We start from the raw sequence: 12,356 nt of genomic DNA on the forward strand, positions 1-12,356 counted from the left end.
TTAGGCAAAAATAAGTTATATACAAGATACAATGCATTGTTAAAACACCCAATAATCCTCAAATAATTAGCTACATTCTGAAGTTAATTTACTTGTGAATTATTGAAGCTCTCAAGCTAGCATTACCTCTATATTAGGAAAGAAACTAGATAAAATAGTTCTTAAATGAGTCACGAAAGGTTGCGTAACAAACCTGCAGAAAAACAGGTAATCAAGTTGTGGACTGCACATTCAGCATAATAAACATTATTGAAGACAGGCACTCAATTTTCATAGCAAATGTTAGTTTTTCAAACTGTTCTAATCCACACAAAGGCTTCCAAGAACATCTGTAGTTACTCTACCATGAAGTTCCTTTTTTTATTAAATGTTTCCACTGGCCCTTTATATACTCACCTTGTGCTCAAAAAATAGAGCTCAAAAAACATGGATAACTGCCACAGCTTAAAGAAAGGATCTCTCATATAGATTCAAAAGAAAACGTGTTACAACCTAAAGACAGGTAAAACAAAACCAGTATGTTTAATCTATATAACTCATTTCTGGATCTGTGTAACAGTATAAAGTCTGATAATTAAGCATTACTCATAAAGTAGAGAGTACTATGAACTTTGTTAAAAGAAGGAAAAGGCACAAACTTTTTCATCAGGTATTAAATACAATTGGGAGAATGTACATATATAATATGTAAGCAAAATGGTACGAGGTCTTTCTGAAACTTCAACTTTGCCCTTTTTAGCACCATTTTTTTTTTAAGTACTATCTTTTCAGGATTAAGATTAAGAATGTCGAGATCCTAGGCATGCTGGGCATGGAGTAATCGCCACCTACACTAGTAGGCAAATTTCCCACTTACATTTCGAACCCTAAAATAATTCTGCTTCTCATATTAAAGTCTAAACCCCAAAATTTACTCACATCTTACCCCATTTAATATTTATAAGATTCAGTTTCTTTTTATCCTAAAACAAAAATATACCCCCAACCTACCTCGTTTACTGTTTGAGTGAGGCCAGGCGTGGTGGCTCACGCCTGTAATCCCAGCACTTTGGGAGGCTGAGGCGGGAGGATCGCTTGAAGCCAGGAGTTCGAGACCCGCCTGGGCAATACAGTGAGACCCTGTCTCTACAAAAATAAAAAATAAAGTTATTAGTGGGGCATGGTGGTGCGGGCCTGTAGTTCGAGCTACTTGGGAGGCTGAGGCGGGAGGATCGCTTGAGCCCAGAAGTATGAGGCTGTGGTGAGCTACAATCACGCCACTGTACTCTAGCCTGAGTGACAGGGCAAGTACCTGTCTCAAAAACAAGAAAAATTAAAATACCATTTGTGCGGTAGGGAGGTGGGGGTGGGGAGGGGCCGTTTCTGGAAGTCCTTTTGAAAAATTCAAGACATTAATTCCAATACTAAAACATGGAAAAGTTGCATAGTCATTTTGTTTACTTACAAATTCTGGCGGGGTTTCAAATCGTAGAACTGTTAGTATCAGGAGAGCCCTTCGAGTGGTCTTTCCGCTCCACACCGCTCGGCTGCACCCAGCGGCCGCTGCGGCCCGAATGTCGTCCAGGGTCCCCGCCCATATGACAAACACTTTCCGCCGGAAGGCGCCTGTGGAATGCTGGGACTAGTAGTCTCCGCGCCCTGCCTTCTGCCTTCTCCATCCTTCACCCTCTACTGCCAGGTCGTCTGACCCAGCGACAGGCGCGGTAAATGCGCGACCAAACCGTGGAGGTCCCCGAGTTCTCATGCTATCTGACAGGATTACAGGCATCTCTGTAAGACGTCGACCACCCTGACCCATATGACCTGACATTCATAGACTGAAGAAACTCATAGGACCAACACAGTGAGAAGCAGTACCAAGTGATAATGGCAAGCACCAAGTCCTGGAACACACCCTCTGTGCCATTAAGAGGAGCATGTACTCAAACGAATTGCCTAATCTAAACCTCAGTTTGCTCGTGTGTCAAATGGGGACAACGTTACTTACCTCATAAGATGGTTATGAGTAAATTAGATGACATATGTAGTATGTCTGCTAAATGACAGTAGTGACAAAAAAATAGCTATTGTTTTGATCTATTAATTTTATAAATGTGAAAATTAAGAGATGGCGAGCAATTTACCCAAGAACATACAATTTGTTGGGGGCAAAATCGAGTAAGTCTAAAATTCCTGTTCTTGACCTATACCAATTCAAGACAAATCTAAACCAATTTCAAGAAGAAATCTACTCATGTAAAACTCCCTTCCCCATTCCTCAGTTTTATCCGTAACAGTCCTGACCAACACACTATTTTACTTATTTTGATTTTTGCCTGACTCCTCCCATAGAATATAATCTCCAAGTAGGCAGGAAACATTTTTTTTTAAATCAATTTTGTTCATGCTGTATCCCCATCATAGAGAACAGGGACTGACTACTACATAGTAGCTCAGGTATTTATTGAATTAATAATTCCTCATTTAATGTGATTTTTTGGTGCCTTCACTTCTCAACCATCCTCTTTTGGCAGAAGTGACAGGATATGGTAACACTCTTGGATGGTGTTTAATAATTAACTGCAATTCCTAATTCAACAAAAAGTAGAATACTATATTCCATCCATTCATTGTGTTTAATTTCAGTATAACATTTCCAGCTATTTTCATTTGTATTAAGTCATTAAAATATTTTTTCTATCATTTGTAAGACTGGGGAATAAATGGAGCCAGCTACTATATCTTTAATTAACTTCCTCCTGTTTAATATTTTAATCATATTTTCCTTATTAAAATTAAGTGTTGCCCACTTCATTTCTACTACTAAGTCACAACAGATAGATGATTTCTCTTTAAATAAATGAATTTCTGCTTACCCTAAGCAAAAAGTTCCTGTACAAAATTTGTTCTCAAATGTTTCATTTAAAATAATTTATTTTGACCAGGCGTGGTGGCTCATGCCTGTAATCCCAGGACTTTGGGAGGCCAAGGCGGGTGGATCACCTGAGGTCAGGAGTTCAAGACCAGCCTTGACAACATGGCAAAACTCTGTCTCTACTAAAAATACAAAAATTAGCTGGGCGCGGTGGCAGACACCTGTAATCCCAGCTACTCGGGAGGCTGAGGCATGAGATCACTTGAACCCGGGGTGGCGGGAAGCTGCAGTGAGCTGAGATTGCGCCACTGCACTCCGGCCTAGGCGAAAGATCCAGACTCCGTCTCTAAATAAATAAATTAAAAATGAAACAAAATAACTGATTTAGGAACCCAGTCTCAAGAGCACAGGATTTCTAGACCTAGCCCTAATAGTTAAGTGTGTGAATTAATGCCAGTCATTTAATCTGAATTGTAATTTTTCGTGTTTCTCTTTCCCAATAAATGGCAAATTCCCTAAAGGTAAAGCAATCTTCCTCATTGCTGGCACAAAATACATGTTTGGTAAGTAAATGAATTATTTAGTGTATTCTTTGTTTTAACCATTTCTTTTCTTTCTTTCTTTCTTTTTTATTTTTTTGAGACGGAGTCTCGCTCTGTCCCCCAGGCTAGAGTGCAGTGGCCGGATCTCGGCTCACTGCAAGCTCCGCCTCCCGGGTTTACGCCATTCTCCTGCCTCAGCCTCCTGAGTAGCTGGGACTACAGGTGCCCGCCACCTCGCCCGGCTAGTTTTTTCGTATTTTTGTAGCAGAGACGGGGGTTTCACCGTGTTAGCCAGGATGGTCTTGATCTCTTGACCTCGTGATCTGCCCGTCTCGGCCTCCCAAAGCGCTGGGATTACAGGCTTGAGCCACCGCGCCCGGCCTAATCATTTCTTTTCTTACTGGTCTTCTTTTATGAGTCGCTGAATTCCTCCAGATTTCTCAAATTCCCAAAGTAACTTTAACATCCAGAGCTGAGGCCTCCTTTTTTAGTGGCCCAGCGCATCCCTTATAATACTGGCTATGAGTCTACTGTCACTGTAATGTCACCTCTTTTGAGCAACTCTTATAGTCTGGATAATAGCTACAGCAGAGTATCTAGTTTTATAACAGTTTAGTTTTGCCTCAGAGTTAGTCAGTGTGGTATCTGCAAGGTTTCTAGGTGAAGGAGGCAGTCACAGTAGAGGTAGGTTTCTGTATGCTTACAACCTAGACAAGAGAGGGAAAATCCTATGCATATATATATGTATGTATGTATATTACCATTAAAGTTACTATGCCTCTAATTTTACAGTGTCTCATTAATTTAGTTGAAAGGCCATTCCTAATCCTTTACAAGCAGTTTTAATTACAAAATATGCATATTCTGATTATTCAATAATATGTAGAACCTCTCATCTTCTCTGATTGTTCAGTATGTAGAATCTCTTCTCTTTTTTAACTTGTCCCTCAACCCTAAGTTTTACAAGCCTGTATCCAAGTTTTATAAGCTAGTATCCCAGTTTCTATATAGTCATCTGTCTTGGTAAAATGTTTCAAGGAGACTTTAATGTTCATAACATGAACTCAATATATTACCGTAAAATTTATATTTAATAATTAAATCTATCAAGGAACTTACACTATTGTGTTACTAATGAGTCATGTAATAGCCACCTTAAAGGGAAAGCCCTACTTAAAACATAAATAAAAGCCATGTATTACCATATCAATACTTATCAGTATTTTGTTGGAAAAATCTAGCAAATTTCCAAAATACACCATCTAATCCAGGCTGACAAGGGAGAGTACCCTTTTCATTTTTCCTTAAAAGACAAGAAGAAAGAAGAAAAAGAAAGAGACAGGGATAAAGAAGTCTCTTTTGTTACTTTCCTGCAGTTTTTAAAAGCTATATTGTATATAAAGCTACAGTAAACTAAGCTCCTACCAGGCCAAACCCTATCTCACTCTAAAACTCTAATTCCTCGTGCCTGTGGCCACATTTATGGACAATATTAGTAAAAACATAGTACACTGCCAGGCGCAGTGGCTTATGCCTGTAATCCCAGCACTTTGGGAGGCCGAGGCGGGCGAATCACGAGGTCAAGAGATCCAGACCATCCTGGCTAACACGGTGAAACCCCGTCACTACTAAAAATACAAAAAACTAGCCGGACGTGGCGGCTGGCACCTGTAGTCCCAGCTGCTGGGGAGGCTGAGGCAGGAGAAAGGCGTGAACCCTGGAGGCGGAGCTTGCAGTGAGCCAAGATCGTGCCACTGCACTCCTGCCTGGGTGACAGAGCAAACTCCGTCTCAAAATAAAATAAAATAAAAACTAAAAACATAGTACACATTACGACATAAGTAGTTGAAATTTGTGCCAAGTCTGAGCAACAAATGAGTTGCTCAGAAGCATTTTAAGGTGATTACTTGGAAGAATAAACAAACACCTTCAAACTTTTCAGAATCACTCATTGTAACTGGTATCCAAATTACAATTTTTAAAATCTGTTCACTCCAATCATAGCAGGTCCCACAAGAAGTTGTATATTTGAAGGTGATTTGAGCTTTTTTTCAATAATTATTCAGACTTTACACGAACTTAATCGACCTTCTCTGAGTGTGTCTAAATTTGGTTAGGTATTTGCAGATTAGCCACATCTATAAACATGGTATATGGAGGTGAAACAAATAGCTTTTACCATGCTTATTCCAGAAAGTCCAGAAAGCATTTTAAATCAAATGTAGAGTATCACGTCATATCCAGAATAAAAGTAAAAATAATGGATCACAACTTAAAATTACAGTACTGTCTTTAATAAAAAAAGTGTTCCTCACTGTGCACAATGTAGCACTAACATGGTCTTCCGAACAGTGCTGCTTGGTATAAAACCAAGAAATATTAAAGACCAGGAATAAGGTCATGTTTCCTATGGGTACATTTCGGAAAAGAAAATACATTCAAAGAATATGACTGTAGACAGGATTTTGTACAACCTCAACAGGTGACAAAATTTAAAACTAGGTAACCGCCTTCATAAGGAACTTGAAACTAAAATTTTTGCCACGAAAACATGACATGTGCAAAAGTTATCTCTCTGGCCATCGCTCCTGCTAAGGACACTGGGAAGGACATGCTCAACGTAGCAGTCGATTAAAACGATTCCAGGGAAACTGCGCAACAGCCTGGGGCCGAGAAGCGAAACCTGGTCTTCTTCACCCTCGTCTCACTCCTTTTCCCGCAGACTTGGTAGTGGGAGATAGGACGGGCGTCTCCTATATGCAGGCAAAACTTGCCACGAGCGGCTCGACTTGGGACAGGCAATTTGCCCTGCCACCCTTCCGTCGCCCCCACCCCTCCTTTACTGAAGGCCGAAGGCAGAGACGTCCTCCTCCCCCTTCTCCTCCTCTTTGGTGTCTCCAGCCAGGAGGCGGGAGCGACCCACAGCAGCTGACCCAGCTCAGGCACTGCCTCTTCCACAGCCCTCAAGACACACCATGGGCCCAGAGGCAGGTTTGCTACACAGCAGCGACGACGCAGGCGGCGGCCCCGGCGACTCGCAACTGCCTCCCTGACCACAGCGACCACCGCCTAACACACCCGAGAAGCCATCGCCGCCACCGGCAGGAGAACCTAGGGTCCAGAAAGCCATCCTCGCGATCAACTAAAGATACGTCAACAACTATGGCGGGCGAGGGACCGCGGGCGGAGGCGGTGCGGGAAGGATGGGGTGTGTACGTCACTCCCAGGGCCCCCATCCGAGAAGGAAGGGGCCGGCTCGCCCCTCAAAATGGCGGCAGCAGCGACGCGCCTGCGTACGGAACTCCTCTGTCGCGCCAGGGCCGGCGGGAAGTGAGGTTCTCGGAGGAGCCGCCAGAAGTGTACGGAGACTTCGAGCCCCTGGTGGCCAAAGAAAGGTCCCCGGTGGGAAAACGAAGCCGGCTAGAAGAGTTCCGGCCCGATTCTGCGAAAGAGGAAGTGAGAGAAAGCGCGTACTACCTTCGTTCTAGGCAGCGGCGGAGGCTGCCGCGACTCCAGGAAGCCGAAGAGATGCAGACGCGAAGGGCTACCCGCCTTCAGCAGCAGTACTCACAGCAGCCTCCGCTACAGCCGTCTCCCGTTACGACCAGGAGAGGGCTGCGGGACTGTCATTCCTCTGAAGGTGAGGACCGCGGAGGTAACAGTCCCAGCCGCGAGCCAGGGAACGCGCGGGGGCGGGCGCGCGCCTCCGTGGGGCTCATCCCCGCCTGGGTACTAAGTACTGGGATTGGGTACTGGGTACTCCTCAGCCCCTGCTGGACGTGTGTCGCCGTGCAAGGGCCATCCTGACCCGCAGCGGGGAAGGAAGCGCCGACCCAAGGAGTGGAAAGATGGTCGTATGGAGCGACCCGGGCAGGGCTGGGGCGCTCTGACCAACATCGGGCATCAATTTAGGGGAGTCAGGGCTGCCTTTTTCTGCAGGCCTTCACGAGGGGACAGCGAATTACTCCAGGTTCGGTTTCATTTTGGTTTCGTCTACCCTGCGGATGTTTCTACGGAAACCACTTCCATTTCCTTTTTTAACGCTGGCAGGCCAGAGTCTCCAGCTGAGGATCAAACTTTTCAGTCGTTTTCCCTCCCCACCCAGGTGGAGAGAGAGAAAGGAGAAATTTTGTGAGTGGGCATTTCGAGGGATTGCTGAGTTTAGTTAATTGATTTGAGACCTCACCCAATACTTACACCGAAATGGGGTAACTCATTTTTCCTGAACTCATGTTCCCCAGTGTCTGATAAACTTGAGCTGATTGCTCTTTCTCCAGTGTGGTGGTCCCTGCCAAAAATCTGCCACTTTGGTGGCCGTCACTGTAACCTCAAGTAGTCTGGCAAATCAGGCTGACAAAGCAACCTGAAAAACAATACTATTAATTAGTTTTCGTCTAAATGGACAAAAGGGATGCTGACAGAGTGAATGTATAGTGTTAGGTAAGTCATAGGTGAATCAGTTTCCTTAACCTATCCTCTCCCACCCTGCTCCCCCATTTTGGGACCCAACACTGAGTCACAGATGAAGTTTCATGTTAGTCCCACGTAAGGCACCTGTGAGGTAAAAATCAGCGGACCTGAGTCACAATGGGAAGACATAGTTTGTGGTAGACTATTGATATGCGGAGGAGTGGGTTTTCAGCTTACAGCACGATGATAGGCTGCAAGTTTACCTGCTGACTCGTGAAGGTACTGACAGATTTGAAGACTTGATTTTGGCAACTTTACGTTAAAGTTGTGTCAGTTACTTTTGGGTGTAGCAACTCAAGACAGTTTAGCCCATATATATGTGTGTTTTATCTCTTTTAAGATTACAAAGTTTTTGGCCGGGCGCGGTGGCTCAAGCCTGTAATCCCAGCACTTTGGGAGGCCGAGGCGGGTGGATCACGAGGTCAGAAGATCGAGACTATCCTGGCTAACATGGTGAAACCCTGTCTCTACTAAAAATACAAAAAAAAAAAAAACTAGCCGGGCGTGGTGGCGGGCGCCTGTAGTCTCAGCTACTTGGGAGGCTGAGGCGGGAGAATGGCGTGAACCCGGGAGGCGGAGCTTGCAGTGAGCCGAGATCACGCCACTGCACTCCAGCCTGGGAGACACAGCGAGACTCCGTCTCAAAAAAAAAAAAAAAAAAAAAAGATTACAAAGTTTTTGCAAACAAGGAGCCTATCATATATATTTGATAGTAATTTAAGTACTTGATTTAATTCAGTATCTTTCAGTACCTGGAAGAATGCTTTGCACAAGGTAGGCAATAAATATGTTACATTGTATTGAGTCCCACAGAGCCTAGTGCAGTTATATAGGCTAACATTTTTTTAACAAGTAAAGAATTTACCCCTATTTTATTAAATCTTTAAAGATCTAAACATTTTCACTCTTCTGCATTCTTCCACATTGTTTGTGATTCTCTACCCCATCTTTTTGATTTTCTGAAATGATATATTTTTGTAAAACAACAGTGGCAAATATTACTATATTCTAACGAATTAGTTGTATTCTGTCCCAAGAGGAGTTCTGACTAGTTTAATTCCTAAGTTTTGGTAAACCTAACCACCTGTTTCTAAAGAAATGAATTTCTTGCATTTTTGCATATGTATTGTTACAAAAATGCATAATCTGTGCCATTATCTCCCAGGTCATATATTCTGAATTTTAACTCTAGTTACGTCTGTTTTTTAGAGGATGAACCATCTTCCGAAACTGATTTAAGCCAAACGATTTCAAAGAAAACTGTCAGGAGCATACAAGAGGCTCCAGGTAAGAAGAGTTGACTTTTTGTTTATCTCCTTACCTACCAACTTTTTAAATGTTCATTGAAGTAAGCAATGTAAGTATGTGTAAAGAAAAGACAAGGGCAGACATGTGAGTACTCAAGAGTACCAGCCACCCATATAACCTTGTAACATACATACTATACCAATTTCAAAGAAGAGAAAACTGAAGCACAGAGAAGCTAAGACAGTTCTGTAAGGTCACGTATGTGACTGAGCCAAAATTCAGACCCAGGTTTGTCTTCTCCAGAGCCCTTTCATCTTCCAAGTGTCTCACTATCATTCTCTCATGTCATAACTAGCTACTCAGTAAAGTTTGTTAAATGTCAACTGAATGAATATGTCATACTGTCCTCTGTTTAAAATGGATTAAGTTTTTATTATTATACTTTAAGTTCTAGGGTACATGTGCACAATGTGCAGATTTGTTACATATGTATACAGCTGCCATGTTGGTGTGCTGCACCCGTTAACTCATCATTTACATTAGGTATATCTCCTAATGCTACCCTCCCCCGTACCCCCACCCCATGACAGGCGCCCGTGTGTGATGTTCCCCATCCTGTGTCCAAGGGTTCTCATTGTTCAATTCCCACCTATGAGTGAGAACATGCGGTGTTTCGTTTTCTGTCCTTGCAATAGTTTGCGATAGTTTGCTAAGAATGATGGTTTCCAGCTTCATCCATGGCCCTACAAAGGACATGAATTCATCCTTTTCTATGGCTGCATAGTATTCCATAGTGTATGTGCCACATTTTCTTAATCCAGTCTATCATTGATGGGCATTTGGGTTGGTTCCAAGTTTTTGCTATTGTGAAAAGTGCCACAATAAACATACATTTTGCTTAAGTGTATCCTTCTTCTCAAGAAGCTTATGCTATAAATGGAAATTGAAAATGTTTACCAATGTAAGTGACAGATTAAATGGAATCTGTACGTAGATTACTTGGACTGTATCAATAGCATACTGTGCATTCACTATTACTAGAAATAAGAATATGTCTGTCTTTGAGAGGTTTGAGATACTCAGGGTTTTCTTCCTCTAAAAGGTGCTTTTATACTACATCTAATACTTAGCATATTCCCATCCCATGCCTCTTAATGAAAGGAGAGTTTAGGGAATTACTAAATGCTTATAAAGTCTAAGAGAAATTATTTAGATGGAGTCACTCTTTGATGGAGGACTGCTTTAAGTATAAGTTTAAGGTAAAGATAAGCCCTTCTTCCTCATAGAATGATAGACATTCAGTTTAACTTTGATATTCAAAACAGTGCTATAATTGTATGTAAGGCTACCGGTGTGGTCTGAGAGAAAATTATGCAGAGATGCCCTTAAGAATAAAGACCTAGGCCGGGTGCAGTGGCTCACACCTATAAGCCCAGCACTTTGGGAGGCCAAGGTGGGCGGATCATGAGGTCAGGAGTTCGAGACCAGCCTGGCCAATATGGTGAAAACCCCGTCTCTACTAAAAATACAAAAACTAGCCAGGTGTGGTGGTGGGCGCCTGTAACCACAGCTACCCAGGAGGCTGAGGCAAGAGAATCGCTTGAACCTGGGAGGCGGAGGTTGCAGTGAACCAAGATCGTGCCACTGCACTCCAGCCTGGGTGGTGGAGCCTGAGTCCGTCTAAAAAAAAAAAAAAAAGAATAAAGACCTAAACCAAAGGACCACCTTATAAAAAAACATAGTAAAAATACATCATTTGGTCATCTTGTTATTGAAAAACTTGAAAAATGTTGATTAATTCAGAACAGGAATATAGTTTGAAATCTTCTCATTGTTTGAAATTCCATAATTGAGTTGTTTTCACTTAAAATAGCTGTTAGGTTGTTTAATCAATTCAGGTCATATATACCTACATAACAGTTATTCTCCTATGGCCAGATTCATTCCTTTCTGGAAATTATGACACTAATTTTGTAATCCAAAAATATATTAGGACAAATTTTGTTTATTTTTCCAAAAGTTAACTGGATATTTTTGTTCTACTAGTGTGGTTTCTAGCTGAATAATCATAAATAGTTGTTCTTAAATGCTTACTATTTTATCATGAACATTTGCTTCTCTAGCTACTGTAGTTAGAGCATTCATTCTCCAGATACTTATTGAGCACCTACTTTGTGCCAGTCTCCATGCTTTGATTTGAGGGTGCAGTGGTGAACAAAAGCAGACAAGTGAGGGAGCCTCCTATCAAAGAAGGGTACTTAATATTTTATTCTCTCATACCTCTGTCTGGTACCCTATTCAAGTACTTTACGTGGGTTATGTATATAGTAGCATATACAGGAAATGCTTCTTAAATGAAAAGATGGAACTGAAGTAGTGATTAATGTCTGTAGAGTAAGTTTGATTAAATGTAGCTTAGTAAAAGCAAACAAACCACAGATTTTGAGGTTTAGTTTTTAGTTCAACCTGAAAAGGCTAGAAGTACAGAGAAGAAAAAGAGAAAGGTAGTTGTAATATGTGGAGTAACAGGAACTAAAATTTGCCTTTATTATCACGTGTGCAGGGTTTTCGTTTTCGTTTTTGTTTTAAAGAGACAAGGTCTCACTGTCACCCAGGCTGGAGTGCAGTGCAGTTATACTGCAGCCACAAACTCCTGGACTCAAACTATCATCCTCCTGCCTTCACCTCCCAAATAGCTGGAATTACAGGCACACACCACTATGTCTGGTTAATTTTTTTATTTTATGTGGAGACAGGGTCTCAGTATGTTGCCTAGGCTGGAAAGATTTATTTTTAAAGATATTGATATAAGTTCTAAATACTTGATATGTGAAATACTGAGATAGATATTTCATAGAATCTTAGAGCTGGAATATTTAAGGGGAACGTCAGAGTTCCAGAATGTGGTTTTTGCAACTCAGAGCTAAGACATAAAGCTTTTTTATGCAGATGAATGAAACAAAACATAATATAATCCAAATTTTGGTAAATCTTTGGTTTTAGAATATGTTATTGAGGTACTTGGAGAAAATATACCTTTATAGGTGGTTTTCTAGACTAAAATTAACATTTTAATAGGATCGGCTTTTCCACTAACCCAATGCTATGGAACTAGAGAGGGTCTGAAATGAACCCTGGCCCACATTAACGTTTTTATTTAAAATTAACTTGCATTTCTTCAATACAAGGTTAAATAGTTAGAATGAGTATATTAAGTCTCAAGATGTTAAGCCTAAAATTAA

The 12,356-nt window shown here is 41.7% G+C and overlaps 2 protein-coding genes across 8 annotated transcripts in view; one reads left to right on the forward strand and one right to left on the reverse strand.

Moving 5' to 3' along the window:
- Positions 1-1,125, reverse strand: part of LOC112422930 (torsin-1A-interacting protein 2) — a 39,516-nt gene extending 38,391 nt beyond the window's left edge. The window contains exon 1 of the mRNA XM_011746224.3: positions 991-1,125. The gene's annotated coding sequence lies outside the window, so the exon portion shown is untranslated. The remainder of the gene's footprint in view (positions 1-990) is intronic.
- A 4,847-nt stretch (positions 1,126-5,972) lies between these two features.
- LOC105484514 (torsin 1A interacting protein 1) overlaps positions 5,973-12,356 on the forward strand; it is a 37,150-nt gene continuing 30,766 nt past the window's right edge. For 3 of the 7 annotated variants that reach the window (XM_011746212.3, XM_011746213.3, XM_011746219.3), the window contains exons 1-2: positions 5,975-7,036; positions 9,076-9,153. In XM_011746212.3, the coding sequence (XP_011744514.1) occupies positions 6,154-7,036; positions 9,076-9,153 (961 nt within the window). In that variant the 5' untranslated portion in view covers positions 5,975-6,153. Of the gene's footprint in view, positions 7,037-9,075; positions 9,154-12,356 lie in introns of all 7 variants that reach the window. The other 4 variants (XM_011746211.3, XM_011746217.3, XM_011746214.3 and 1 more) reach the window with 3 other exon arrangements.

The sequence above is a fragment of the Macaca nemestrina genome, chromosome 1 (genome assembly GCF_043159975.1).
Source record: "Macaca nemestrina isolate mMacNem1 chromosome 1, mMacNem.hap1, whole genome shotgun sequence".
Lineage (NCBI taxonomy): Eukaryota > Metazoa > Chordata > Mammalia > Primates > Cercopithecidae > Macaca > Macaca nemestrina.